Below are 15,056 nucleotides of genomic sequence, written 5' to 3'. Positions count from 1 at the left end.
GTCCCGATAGTCGCCGTCTCGGGGGAAGCCTGGCGGGCCGGTGGGGCTGTGCCTGTGCCGCCGCCGCCGCCTACGCTGAGTCTCGGAGCCCGGGGAGGCCTCGTAGGAATCCTGGCCGACAGAATGAGATGAGAGACACCAGACGGGCAGTCAGTCTGGGGTGGGCCTAGGGGCTGGCCGCTGGCTCTCTGAGGCAGGCAGGCTCTGAAAGCCAGGGGTGGGCGGGCTCCGGCTAAGGGCTTGGGGCAGGCAGGGTAGGTAGGCCTTTCTGGGGTTGGAAATTCTCCCCAGGATGCTTTTGGGGGCTGCCATGGTAGAGTGGGGAGAGACTGGTGGCAGTGTTGGTGTGGGTGAAGAACTCCCAGACAGGTGACTAGACACCATTTAAACCTCCTTGGGAAGAGACGGTCTGGAGTTGGCACTCTAAACCCTGCCTTCTGTTTCTCCCTCTTCCTCCCTTGCCAGCTCAGCTACTACGTGCACAAATTGTTACTTCTGCCACAGAAGGCTACACGTCACTTACGATTCCCAGCCTGGGCCTGGGGGGTCCCTGCAACCAAGTTATGGGTATAGTACTAGCTTGTATAACGTCTCAGTTACAGCCAGCCAGCAGGGACTGGTGAATGTGTAAGAGCTACAGCACTGCCCCCTGGTCCCCAATCCTCTGCCTGGCCAGTCGTCTATCACCACCAAGCTCCCTCCTCACAGGGTGTGGTCATTGGGTTCTTGGGTTTTGCCCAACCAATCCTTTCAGGACTAAGCAGGCAAGGCCTGGGTCCACATCCCTCCCGCCTTCAAGAGGGCCTGATAACTCAGTGCTCCACTCCTATTCTTCCCAACCCAGCTACCACTGGGGAAACTTGACTGCCTACCACAGAGGTTTTTGCACTGGACATCCCCAGAAGGAGCCCAGTGGCCCACACTCTGCCCCACCAGTGCTGAGGCTGCAAGATTACCCTTCCCATCCTGCCAGATAGGTGAGTTGTCTGTTTGCTTGGACCAGGGACCTGACCGCCCCCTTAAACTGGGGTTCCTCTAAGGCAGAGCTGCTTCTTCCCTCAGCTGGGGGCTCCCTGATGGTGAGCATCATGCCTCCCCCTTCAGGCTAGGGCTAAATACACAACATGGAACTCAGAGGAAAGGCCTGAGGGGATCTTTCTCTTCAGTCTAGGAGCTTTGCTACCACTAGGAATGCCCACAGTTGGCCTCCCAGAGCTGCTCTGCTTGGCGATATCCAGTTTCCCAGTTGCCCTCCCAACCCCAGATACCAGGTGCCATGTAAGAGGCTCTTCAAGGGCCCCATATTGGCTGGGAGCAGGAAGTACAGGGCTTGCAGTGAACCATGGACCCAAACTGAACACCAGTGAAGGAGGGAGAGAGGTGGTAGCCAGGGGCCCTCAGAAGTATAGAGCCAAGCATGTGGAAGTCAGGGAGATCCAACTCGGGAGAGGAGCCCTCAGAGGGGGAGTGGGGACAGACCATCCAAGTGAGGCAAAGGCACTGAGCACAGTCTAAAGGCACAGGAGCCAAGAGCTACCTGCAGCCAGACAGAAACCCTGCAAGGAACTTTGCCCTACCGCCCCCCGCCCCCCAGGCCTGACTGGCCCTCCTGAACTTACCTCTGCACTCTGCTCCTCCGACGAGTCATCATAGTCGTGCTTGCCCTCCTGGCTGCCGTATTCTCGGGGGTATGAGCGGTAGTCCATGTCCCGGTAGTCGTGGTCCCGGCTGCGGTTTTCTCCACTGTCATCCTGTGATCGGTCGGTGGCTCCATAGCGGCCAGTCCTATCTCCACGACCACCTCTGGGGGAAGAAGGATGGGAGGGATTAGAGGGCAGTTCTGAAAGGGGTAAGAGGTGAGGCTGACTCCCACCCACTTACTCCTTCTAGACCCTCAACCCCACCCCACAACAAGGGTCCCTAAATCCTGACCCCACAGGGTGAGCAGGTTCCTACTCTTCAGCAAATCCAATCCACTTCTCTCCTTCCCTCTCGTCCATGCTGTCATCCTTCACTGGACTCTCGGGTGTGGCCTCTACCCAGGCCTCCCCCAGTTCATTCTCTACACCCCAAACGTGAGTGCTTTATGAGGCAAAGCCAACTGAGCCCAATTGTATCGCTCTCTTCAGTTGTTCCCGCTTACTATCAGGATAAAACACTATAAAATGCTCACCAAGGTCCTACAAGGTCTGTAGGGTCCTGTGGACTGAAGTCCCTGCTGACCTCTCTTCCTCCGCCTCACTGTGCATGGTGCCAACCCGTCCCTGTGTTTCACGTTCACCTTGCTAGCACTAGCGGCTGTTTTGTTAAAATTTCTCCTACTGCAATAACTGTAAAATAATTATCTCAAAGTTGATTTAATGTGCATTTCTTTGATGATTTAAAAAATTACTAGACTGTGACTTCTGGGAAAAGAAGGAACCATACCTGTTTGGTTTACTGCCCTAGTCCCCAAAGCTTAGCTTAATGCCTAGTACTCAGTAGGTGCCCAATAATTATTCTCTTTGATAAAATAATGATTAAAAAAGTACTCTAAAAGCAACTAATACACATTTACTTAAACCAAGGAAAAACAGACACCATTATTAACATTATTCTAAGATTCTAACTGAAAAATTAAACAAAGGAATGAAAAGAGGTTAAAAGCTGGAAAGGAAAAAGTACAATTACTGTTATTTGTAAATGATATAAGGATATGCCTGCAAAGCCTTAGAGAATCAACTGAAAAGTAATTACAAATAACAAATCAGTAAGGATGCTGGGTACAAAATTAATATACAGAATATCTAGCCTGTATTCAGAGAGCCACTGTTTAGAAAACAGGAAGATCTCAAGTATAACTGCATCAAAATTAACTACCTCTCGACATGTGCAAGCTCTTATGACTGTACTTCACATACATGAACCAAGATAATTTTGAAATGGGTCACTGATTTAAATGGAAGAAATGAAACCATAAAAGTAAGAGAAAACATGGGATAATTTCTTGACAATCTTGAAATGGGGAAAACTATGACCCAAATCCAAAAGCCATGGGAAAAAAGTTAAATTCAACTATATAAAAATAAAACATATTTCCTTGGCAGAAACAAAAGTGATCAAAAGCCAAGTCAAGAAAAACAATAAACTGGAAAAAAAAATAACGAAAAAGGAAAGGAACAGAATCCGCAGTAAAGAAATACAAATGATTTAGATTTGAAAACATGCTCTATCTCAATCATAATGATAAATGAAAAAACTACACTGGACGGACCATTTTTAAATACATGTTTAAAATTTGTTTTTGTATATTTTTCTAAATCATTTTTATTGTAGTAAAGTATACATAACAATAATTTACCATTTTAACCATTTTTATGTGTCCTATTCAGTGGCACAAAGCACACTCACGACATTGTGCAGCCATTACCACTCCCAGAACCTTTCATCAACCCAAAAGCTCTGAACTCACTTAACAACTCCCCACCCCACAACTTCTATTCTACTTTCTGTCTCTATGTATTTGCCTATTCTAGGTACCTCATTTAAGTAGAATCATATATGTCCCTTTGTGTCTGACTTATTTCACTTAGTATAATGTTTTCAAGGTACACCCATGTTGTAGAATCTATCAGAATTTCATTCCTTTTTATGGCTGAATATGTATGTATGTAGTATTCACATTTTGTTTATCCATTCACCTGTTGATGGACACCTGGGTTGTTTCCACTTACTGATTGTTTTGGTTATTGTGAATAATGCTGCTATGAACACTGGTATTCAAGTATCTGTTTGAGTCCTTGCTTTTAATTCTTTTGGGTGCACACCCAGGAGTGGAATTGCTAGATCATATGGTAATCCCATATTTAACTATCTGAGGAAATGCCAAACTGTTCCACAGCGGCTGCACCATTTTACATTCCCATCAGCAATACATGAAGGTCCCAATTTCTTCACATTCTCATCAACACCTGTCATTTTGCATCTTTTCATGTACTTATTGGTCATTTGTATATATTCTCTAGAGAAATGTCTAGTCAAGTCTTTTGTCCATTTTTGAATTGTTTTTATTTCTGTTGCTGTTGTAGGAGTTCTTTACATATTCTAGGTGTTAATCCCTTATCAGATATGATTTGCAAAAATGTTCTCCCATTCTGTGGGTTGTTTTTTCACTCTCTTGAATAGTGTCCTTTGATGTACAAACATTTCTAATCTTGATGAAATCAAACTTATTTTGAAATGATTTTAGATTTACAGAAAAGTTCAAAGAGAATAGAATTCTCATAGATCCTTCACCCAGCTTCCTCTAATGTTAACAGAACCATGGCACATGGTATAAAACTAAGAAGTTAACTAAGCTATACGCTTTATTAGGATTCACCAGTTCTTCAACTTCTATCCTCCTTCTGTTTTAAGGTTGAATCCAGGCTACTACATTGCACTTAGTCATCATGCCCCCTTAAATCTCCTCTGGTCTGTGAAAGTTCCTTGATCTTGCCTTGTGTTTTTATGACCGTGACAGTTTTGAAGAGTACTGGTTAAGTATTTTGTAGAATGTACCTCAACTTAGGTTTGTCTGTGTTCTTATGATTAGACCTGAGGTGATGAAGGTTATGGTGTTTTTGCGAGAAGACTACAGTAAAGATGAGCTGCCCTTCTGATCGCACTGTATCAGGGAGCACATGATATGAATATGATTTACCATTAGTGATGTTGACCTTGATCATCCGGTTGTGCTGGGGTCTGCGAGGTTTCTCTACTGTAAAAGTTTTTCTTTTTCCCCTTCTACTCTCTATTCTTCAGAAGTGAGTCACTAAGACCAGCCCTTACTCAAGAGGAGGGGAATTAAGCTCTACCTCCTAGAGTGGGGAGTATCTACATATATTATTTGAAATTCTTCTGTAAGGAGGATTTGGGATAGAACATTTTTAATTCAATAAATCTTCAAAACTCCAAATGTTTGACAACAAACTGTTGGCAAGGTTGTATGGGAACTAGCACTCTCATATTGCTGGTAGGAGTGAAAATAGAACAATCCCTACTGAGGGGAATTTGGCAATAGCTGGCAAAACTAAAAATCTATATACCCTCTGACCCCCAATTCTCCTTCTGGGAATTTAATGGACTGATATGCTTGCACATGTATAAAAACATTATTCACTGCAGCTCTGTTTATAACAGAAAAGGCCATGAAACATCTTAGAAGGGTTAGGAAAATTCTGTTTTAAAATACACTGAGGGGGAGAGGAGCCCCACCAAACATTATAACATATTATAAAGTTGAGACAATTGAAACATGAATGGACGGATCAGTGAAACCAGAGTCTACAGTATAAAAATACACGTGGAAATTTAGAATAAGCCAAATATTACATTTCAAATGAACAGGGGAAAAATGGATTAGTCAATAAATACTAGTTGTGATAACTGTCTGGTCCAGGGATGGGCAAACTATAGCCAGTGGGCCAAATCCAGTCACTTAAATCAAGTTTTCTTGAACACAGCTACATCTATTCATTTACATATTGTCTGTGGCTGCTTTCAGGTGGGTAGCTGTGACAGGTCATATGGTCTGCAATGCCAAAAATATTTACTATCTGGTCCTTTACTTTCAGAAAAAGTTTGTTGATTTTTGAGAAAATAAAGTTGTTTATTCTTACACCAAGTAAATCCTAAATGGATCAAAAATTTAAATCCTTGAATAGAAACCACAAAAGTATTAGAAAGAAAACATAAGAAAAAATTTATCACCTCAAGAATGGGGAAGGGCTTTCCAAGCAAGGTAAAACCCAGAAGTCATAAAAAAAGAAAACTGATAAATGTAGCTTCATAAAAATTTTTAAACACCTAGAGTGTAAAATAAATACCATAAAACGAATAAACATGTGATAGAGCAAGTAGGGTAAGAGGTTCATGGTAGAATCCAGTGGATGGGTATAGAGGTGTTCACTGTAAAATTCTTTCAGCTTTGCTGTATGATTGAAATTTCATAATATTAGAAAAACCATAATGCAAAAAAGATAATTAACGAATAAAATGTTTCCAGACATTTTGGTTGGTTTCCAATTTTTCATTAATTATTTGTTCATTCATTCGTTCACTCAACAAATATTAAGGTAACATTTGCTATGTGTCAGGCACTGTTTTAGGTGCTGGGGATACCCTCGTGAATGAAGTCCCTGTCCTTGTGGGTTCAGCTTGGAACCCAAATTGTTTCCTTATGATAAATGTCACAACAAGTGGCTGGTATGAGTATTACTAAGGTTTTTGATATGAACGATGTATTTTCATGTTTGCTTACTATAGGCATCCCTCAATATTTGAACTCTAGTCATCAGAATTTAAGAAATGAACAGATTTGAATAAATGTTCAGAAGAAATCCTGAACTCTCTGACACTCAGCATCTTAACCAAATAAATTTGGATACTGAACTCTTGCTATCTTAACTCAGGAAGGGAACAGATTTAGATAGTCAGGGATACTTTTCATTGGCCGCAGAGCACTTTGTGGACTAAACACCTTCTAAAAGACAGACTCCGTTCATAATATATTCCTAGGAAAATGGACTGAATCATAACATATGAGGACCTCCACAAAACGAGTATATTTCTAAAAAACGCAAAATGCCAAAATTGGCAGAAGCAGACAAAATGATAATCAAAAACTCAGCCCCTTTTAGATGTGAGTTTAACCAAGGTTTCAAGGCTACCTTGTCATGGGGCTTCCTTTATTCAATGCCAGATAAATAGAAAAAGAAATTATAGGACCATGTCATTGATAGACACAGATGTAAATATCCTAAATAACACAAAACACAGTATCTGATCAAATGTAACTGTTTTAAAAAATATGCGTATCTTATATACTCATGTTCCCTTTCTATCTCTGAACCTCTTGTGCATGTAGGGTCTCTGTCTCTCTCATGTATGCAGAGTTCCCATACATGCGTATGTATTATATCTGGCTATTTTCTCTTGCTAAAAAAAATAAAAAATATATATGTATGTATATATTTTATGTATATATGTGTATATATATCATTGTTTAAATAATTTTTCTGTCAAAAAAATGTGAGTAAATGTTAGAAAAACACAAATTGAGAAACATCAACAAAGCAACTTACCTATACTCTTAAAACATATCAAGGTCATAAAAAGACAGAGACTAACTGTTCCAGGTTAAAGGAGACTAAAAGATTCTGAAAGCAAAGATTATAACACAATAGAATTTTAGCACACTAAAGGTAAGAACAAGTATCCATCCTTGGGAGAATCATTAAGTAAAAGGCAGCAGGCACACCGCATGGTGTCTTTGGGACCAATTAGAAGCAACGCATTGATATACACATGGCAATACAGATCTTAAAAATGCAGGGCTGGGTAATACAAAGCTCAGGGAACAGAATGAAGACTGTAGCACTCTGTCATTCGTGTTAAGTGAAAACACAGGCACTCAAAACAACACTACATATTTTAGAAGGCTACATTTCAAACATGACAGAGAAGCTGCCTATAGCTATAGGAATTGGGAATTAAAAGGAAAAAAAAATAAATATGGCAAAAGAAGGCCTTTGTACTGACCTATGACAGAAACCTACTGTGAACTAGAAAAGTATAATTAACTCAAATCTCTGCACTTGAGGTCCTTTAAAAGCCAAAAGAAAGAAAGCCAGTGGCTTATTTGGTAATAAAGTCTGAAGCAACTATATCACCTACTCAAACTCAGAAACCGCCAAAGAGCATTTCCAGTGAATATTACCCAAAATCCACTGCCTTTCAAAAGACATTTTTAAAGACAGTCAAGACTAAATACCATCTGAAATTCGGGCTCACTTTTCAGAAAACAAAATATTATAATTCTACATTTGAAAAAGGGCCTGGTGGTAGAAGAAACCCTTTGTAAGACATCAAAAAAATTATTTCCTCCCTGACTTTTTATAAATCTACTGACTCTTAATAGAGGCTTTCTGGGAGTTAGGTCTGCTTTCCTATATAATCTTAAAATGTCAGGAATAGATCACCTGCATTAGAATCAACCAGGATGGTGAGGGTATGGCCTGAGATCTCTGTATTTTATCAAGTGTCCTGTTTCTTGTTCGATCAGAGATTAAAAATAACTGCATAAGAGCGTCCCATTCCAAGACAAGTATCATGTCAACTTCACCCCATCCTGCCCCTGAAATCTCCCACTATCTGACCTGGCTTGCTCCATACTTGTCCTGGCAAACTTATGACTCTGAAGGCACCACTCCACTCCATCCCTTAAACCCAAAGCTACAGCCCACATCTCTCTCCTGAGAACCCACAGGCACTTACAATCCACTACCCATCTTTGCCTCTCCTCTTGCAGTGGCTGTCTAGACCTTGGTGAATGGCACCATATACCTATCTGGTCACCCAAATTAGAAACCTTGGCATCAGCCTCCATTTATCCCTTTCTCTTAATCCCTTCCTACCCTCACAACCATGGCACCCATCAAGCTGCTTTGGAATCACCTGTAAAGTGCATAGTCTCCCTGTGAGACCTGGAGTAAGGGAAAGGTTGCAATCTTATCTGTCTAAATTACCATGACACTCCCAGAGCCTACCACACAGGTCCTGGCTTACAACAGGTGCCAAGTAAATGTCTGCTGAAAAGAAACCAGTCATTTGCTGCACCGTTTCCTTTGCCTGGAAGCCTCTTCCTAGCACCTTTCTGGATCAGTTCTCACATGGGGACAAGCCTAGGCTGCCTAGTCGGAGTGGGTAACTCACCGTCTTTCATACTCCATGTCCTGATAGGGCCGTCGGGGGCTGCTGGGGCCCCTCCTCAGCCGCTGGCTCCGTTTCACTTCCCAGCCACCCCCACTGCTGCCACCATGATCTGCCAGCCTGGGTGATGCCTCCTGTAGGAACTCTGGGGAGAGAGGAAGGAAAAAAAGGGGTCAAGGCAGTTGAGGCAGGGAGGGTCTCCTTGAGAAACCATTGTTGTCAAGACTTTTTGTTGTCACTTAGCCCAGGGATGTTGTTTCCCGACTCCTAATGCTCCTGTGGACCAGAATAGAAAGGTAGCCCCTACTTGGCCTGCTCTTTTCCTTTCCCCACAAATGTGAGGTTAGAGTCCACTGCCCCAGAAAGAGCAAGGCCTTCAACAGACAGGAAGCATTTTGCAGACCTGGTGGTGCCACCCATTCTGGGATGAGGGCTTTGTCATCTGAAACTGGTAGTCTGTTCAAGTCCAGAGCTACCTGCCCAGAAGGGCTTTCAGTGCTGAATGACTTGTTTGAGATCAGGCACATCATGCAGAAGCAAGACTTCACAACAGGAGTCCCAGTCCATGAGCCTCCAGGGGCCATTTCATCCTTCCAACAAAATGCTGGCTGACCCCTACAAGACAGCAGGAACCATGAGAGGCTTAGGGGGCGAAGGGGCTAAATTGGCAATGAGACAGCTGCCGCCTCCCTGGACTCCTGGCCACCACAGCTTTGTCCCTCACTCAGAACTGGCTCAGCCCTGAGCCCTGTGTCTTATGCGTAATCAGGTCCCAAGGCGGCTCTCTCCCCGGGGTAAAAGGAGCCCTTTCAAAGGCTGTTCTGAACTACTGTCCTATTCTGCTGGGATGGAAGGGCAGACATTTCACCCAACCCCCAGGGCTACCAAAAGAACTAAGGAATTCCTGAGCCATGAGATCTGGCCAGGGGTCACCATGCAGTATCCGAGAATCTTCAGGCCCTGCCCTCTGTACAGGAATCGGGCAAAACCGAGAGGTAACAACACCTGCCCAACGCTAGGTTGCCACCACACCTTTCCTCCGTGTATATATACACACCAATTTTCTTTTCCTTCTCAAGCCACAGGGAACCAGAGTTACCTGCTCCCAGATGGGTAAGAGAATCACAACCAGGGGCCACATGAATAAGAGCCGATACAAAACACTTAGTACACTCTGGCAAAGGGGGCAGTGTCACACACTGGTATCCACAACAGATAAGAACCAAAGTCACAGACACGCGCCCCAAATAAATATGAGCCAAAATCACAGACATGAACCCGCAATAAATGACCATAAACACATAACGAGGCTCTCTTTCAATGGATGTACGTCATAGTCACAGATAAGAACCTCTTCAAAGAACCAGCAGTAAGTCACACACACATTCCTTGCATTCCCTCCCTACCCAGTAAGTGGGTTAAGGCCAGTCGCAAGAAGACTCCCTGTGAATAAGGACCTCTCCCCATGGATAGGGGCCAGAGTTAGACATGCACTCCAAGGATAAAGACCAGGGTCATACAGACGTTCTCCCTCCTACCCCTCCTAGGAATAAGGACACGAGCCACAGAACGCTTCCCCCATGGACAGGTAAGTACCAAAGTCACACAGAGCAGACAGCACGCCCCGGCCCCTATAGATAAAAGCCAAAGTCGCATACACCCGCTTTCTCACGGATAAAGTTCGGTGTCGCAGACACAGTAGGGCACAGTAGCCCACTCTCATCCGTCCCTCCCTTCCCCCAATCCGCGTGCACCTATCCAGTGTCCCGATCGCGCACGCGCCTCTGCTCTCAAAAGGGGGAATTTTTTTATTTTAAAAAGACAACCCATCCTGGGCTCAGACCGTGCACGCATCCCTCGGTTGCTGCCTGCAGTCCGCCCTCGCGCCTCTTCTACGCACCCCCCGCCCCCGGCCCCTTACCTCCGCCCCCAAGACCAGCGTAGACGCTCACCGTCTCGGCCCGGACTGTCAAGGGAGGGCTCCCTGACATCACCTCGGCCTGCCGCCACCTCCACCAACTCTCCCAGCTCAGCCGGAGCCGGTCCGCGCAACAACCAAGTCCGAGGCTGGAGGCAGAAAGGCGGAGGAGGCGGGAAGGAAGAAACGCCAAGCGCGCTGCCCTCCCGGGGAAATCCACTTCCACCTACACCCCGCCGGCCGCAATCACCAGCACAAAATGGCGACCAAGAGCAGGGAACCGGCGCTTCGACCACCATCCACCTACTGAGGGAGCGCGCTCGGTCTAGCTGCGTCTATTGGTCGCTGTCTTCCCTCGGCCAGCCCTGGCCCACTCTGATTGGCAAGCATCTGCCACCTCCCCATTCCCAGTGCGAACACCGCAAGTCGAGAAAAGGAGTAGCTATTGGCCAATCCGGCGAGGCCCGCTTTTTAGAAGCTTGGCTTCCTTCAAAGATGAAAGACAAGCGGAAGCTCCGCCCCTTCCCCAGAAGGCAAAGAAAATTCGGTGTGATTGGCTGGGAACTGCACCCACCCAAATGTCACCGCTTTCTTCTCAGCAAGGAAAGGAACTGACCGCTCAGGTAGAATAAACGTAGCCTGATCGAGAGGATTAGAGCAAGGTTGCTCTCTTGAGGCTGTGACAGTGGTGGCAGAAAAAGGGCTGCTCAGTATCCCAGTCATTTGAAAACAAAATCCGATAAGACTCGGGACCTTTTTAGTGCGGCAGGGGCGGAGCGACAATGATCGCGCTTAGGCCAACTGCAGCTGCGCCCAGTAGCATTTCCGTCCCCGCCCCTGAGAGCCTGCAGAATTGTCGGTTATGGCGGCGGGACTGTTAGGTTTGTGTGCTCGCCGCATTTTGGCAGTAGCGGCGACGCAAGGGCGCCTGGCTGCCCGGGTTCGCTGGGAATCCAGCTCCTCCAGAGCTGTGATCGCCCCGTCCGCTGTGGTGGGAAAGCGGGCACCGGAACCAAATATGCGCTGGCAGGAGGACCCAGATCCCGAGGACGAAAACCTCTATGAGAAGGTGAGAGGGAGGCGGAACGGGACGCCAGAAGGGTCAATCGGGGGCCAGCTGACGGGGCGCCGTGGAGGACGTTGTTCGTTTGCTGAGGATTGCGCAGCTGGTGAAATCCTTGAGATTTGGGAATTTCGCTTAGTTTATTTTCCTCCTTTGTCCAGTGATATCTTCAGTTCAGGTCCAGAGGCGAGATTGGCCTTATTTTGTAGACAGGTGCCAAACCTGAAGTGGGCAGTGCTCAAACCACTTAGAAGCAATATGCTATAACAATAGTAATACTAAACACTTATAGGACGCTTGCTCGCTGCCGGTGTTCTAAACACTTTACATACATTAACTCATCTATTCCCAAACAACTCTATTTCGAAGTAGGTGCTATTAGCATACCCATTGTACAGATGAAATTGAAGCACAGAGATGTTGAGTGGCTTGCCCAAGTTCTCATGACTGAATGTGTGGCAGAACCGGTATTTGAACTTAGGTCTACGAGGTCTTCTGTGCTGTGTTGATAGTAGAGACTCAAATCAGAACGCCTGGTTTGGAATACAGGCATTGACAGTTACTCACCTGTGTGACCTTGTGCAAGTAACTTGGTGCTTCAGTTTCTTTGTAAAATGAGAGTATTAGGACACCTTCTAAAAAATAAAATACAACACCTGCTTCTTGTAATTAAGTGAGTCAAAATGTTCAGAACGGTATCTGGCACTTAGTACTCAGCATCAGAAGGTGTTTATTATTGACACTTTCCACCTCACTGGGATATTGTGAAATTCGTCTGTGAAAAGGCCTGGTATATAAGAGGTACTTCCTTAATACTCACCTCTGGTGGAGAGGCTTGGATATATAGGATGCTTGTTTGTTCATTCATTCATTCATTCATTCATTCATTCTATAAACATGTATTGAAGGCCTGCTGTGTGCCAGGGCCCTATGGGGGCAGTGTGGAAATCAGATATAGCTCTTATACTTTTTTGATAGTGGAGAACACAGGAAATATGTAAAATATTTGGAAATGGTAATATAGAGTATATAATCAATCATATAAGATAATGTGATACGGAGGATCTGGGAGCATGCTACTTTGGTAAACTAATAAATGCTAGAAAGAACGTTAAGCAAGATAAGTGGATTGAGAAATGACTTGAGGGTAGAGGGTAATTTTATTAGGTTGAACAATAGGAAATTGCCAATATTCAATCATTTTGACCTATGAAAATCGCAGTTTTCTATAGTTCAACTTAATAGACAAGGTGACTAAGGAATGCCTCCTAAGGGAAGTGATGATGAAGCCAAAACTTTGAATGAGGAGGCAGATCCAGCTATGACTAGCTCTGAGGGAAAGGCTTTTCAGGCAGAGGGAGTGCAAAGGCCCTGTGGTGGTAAGGAGCTTGACAAGCCCTAAGAACAGAAAGGAATTTAGGGAGAGAGGGGGAGATTGGTCCACGGTGAAATTGGGGGTGAGCTTATGCAGGGCCAGCATAAGGCTTCATGGAGCAGCAGGAAACCCTCATTGACATCTTCTTCTTCCACAGAATCCAGACTCCCATGGCTATGACAAGGACCCTGTTGTGGACATGTGGAACATGCGGGTCGTCTTCTTTTTTGGCTTCTCCATCGTCTTGGTCCTTGGTACCACCTTTGTGGCTTATCTGCCTGACTACAGGTACATGGGGTGTCCAAGAGAATGGGATGGTGTCCAAGAGAATGGGATGAGTGTGGGCAGAGGCAAGGGTGGAGGTTGAAGGGGATTCTGCCAGGAATCCTGTCTTGCCCCGTTGAGGAATGGGAGCGAAGGTTTGGATTGGTGTCCAGTGAGGTTCTCTCACATCTCCCCCCATGCTGCTGCCTCCAGGATGCAGGAGTGGGCCCGCCGGGAAGCTGAGAGGCTTGTGAAATACCGAGAAGCCAATGGCCTCCCCATCATGGAATCCAACTGCTTTGACCCCAGCAAGATCCAGCTGACAGAGGATGAGGACTAACTGGTTGTCTCGTGGGGCTCAAGAAGCACCACCTTCTCCACCCCCTGTCTGCCATTCTACCCTCTCCTCACAGCACCTAATTAAAGGGACTGAAAGTCTGACTGGCTAGTGTTGATTTTGTTGTGAGGGGGATGTGGGAGTGGGGGTGTCAGGCCTAAAAGGGCCACTGCAGCCTTTTCTGAGTGTTCTGGTTAGCTATTGCTGTGTAACAAACATTCTAAAACTTAGTGGTTTAAAATGACAATTTAGTATTATCTTTCATGGTCTTGTGGTTGACTGGGCTCAGCTAGGTGGTTCTTAGTGTCAGACGGTGGCTGGTGCTGAAGTCAGCTTAACTGGGTTGGACATCCAAGATGGCTTCTTCACTCACATGTCTGGCACTTCAGTCTTCTTTCAGGCGGCCTCTCTCTATTCATAAAGCTTTCAGGTCCATCTTCCCCAACCCAAGGGTAACCACTCCCCCAACTTGTAACAATGTAGGTTAGTTTTGTCTGGTTTGGGACTTCATGTAAGTGCATTCATACATTTTTGCATCTGGCTTCTTTCATTTAGCATGATTTTGTGAGAAAGATCTGTGTTACATGATTGGTAGTTTGTCCATCCTCATTGTTCTATTCTTTTGCATTGTATAAATAGACCACACTTCATCTGTTCCAGTGTCGATGGGCATATGGGTAGTTTTCTGTTTGGGGCTATTAAGAATAATTCTTTTGTGAATAATCTTATACACACCTTTTGATGGACACATGCACTCATTTCTCTTGGGCATATACCAAGGAACGGAACTGCTAAGTCATGGGGTAGACAGGTAATTGGCTTTAGTAAATCATGCCAACTTTCCAGTCTATACTTCCCCCTGTGGTGAATGCCACATCCTCGTCATCGCTTGTTCTCCATCTTTTTCATAATAGCCATTCTGGTGAATAGACTGCAACATTGTATGGCATTGCAAAAGGAATTAAATTGGCTCGGAATTCATTCCAGGGTAAACATTCTCATTAGAAAATCATCTGAGTTGGTATAATTCCAATTGTAAATGTTAATATTTGTAAGACAAGCCAATACATCAGAGATCAATTGCATGTGAATTAGAGGGGCGAGTCCAGGGCCAACCAGGATCCAGGCAAGGCAGTTTGGCATCAGCCATCATTGGAAGGGTTTGTTCACTCATTCACTCATTCATTCATCCAACAAATATCTACAGAGCACCTGTTGTGTCACAGGGGATACAGCAGTAAATAAAATAGGCAACAATCCCTGCCCTCTTGGAGCTGACTTCTTGTGTAGGAGACAGATAATAAATGTAAAGAATAACAATGTTGGATAATTTCTAGGTAAATGTATAATGTGATAAGTTGAGAAAAAT

General features: G+C 44.8%; 2 protein-coding genes across 5 annotated transcripts in view; one reads left to right on the top strand and one right to left on the bottom strand.

The window, feature by feature from the left end:
• RBM10 (RNA binding motif protein 10) overlaps positions 1-11,010 on the bottom strand; it is a 24,623-nt gene extending 13,613 nt beyond the window's left edge. The window contains exons 1-3 of one of the 4 annotated variants that reach the window (XM_015585557.2): positions 10,683-11,010; positions 8,734-8,875; positions 1,620-1,803 (exon numbers count right to left, since the gene is read on the bottom strand). In XM_015585557.2, coding sequence (XP_015441043.1) covers positions 1,620-1,803; positions 8,734-8,875; positions 10,683-10,947 — 591 coding nt within the window. In that variant the 5' untranslated portion in view covers positions 10,948-11,010. Of the gene's footprint in view, positions 1-1,619; positions 1,804-8,733; positions 8,876-10,651 lie in introns of all 4 variants that reach the window. The other 3 variants (XM_006906895.3, XM_006906896.3, XM_015585558.2) reach the window with 3 other exon arrangements.
• Positions 11,011-11,458: 448 nt separating this feature from the next.
• NDUFB11 (NADH:ubiquinone oxidoreductase subunit B11) lies at positions 11,459-13,791 on the top strand. Its single transcript, XM_006906897.3, has 3 exons — positions 11,459-11,717; positions 13,244-13,374; positions 13,564-13,791. The coding sequence occupies exons 1-3, from the start codon at positions 11,511-11,513 to the stop codon at positions 13,688-13,690; spliced, it is 465 nt and encodes a 154-aa protein (XP_006906959.1). The 5' UTR covers positions 11,459-11,510; the 3' UTR covers positions 13,691-13,791.
• The last annotated feature ends 1,265 nt before the right edge of the window (positions 13,792-15,056 follow it).

Source organism: Pteropus alecto, unplaced genomic scaffold, assembly GCF_000325575.1.
Source record: "Pteropus alecto unplaced genomic scaffold, ASM32557v1 scaffold392, whole genome shotgun sequence".
In the NCBI taxonomy this organism is placed as follows: domain Eukaryota; kingdom Metazoa; phylum Chordata; class Mammalia; order Chiroptera; family Pteropodidae; genus Pteropus; species Pteropus alecto.
This window is presented reverse-complemented; position numbering and strand designations above follow the sequence as displayed.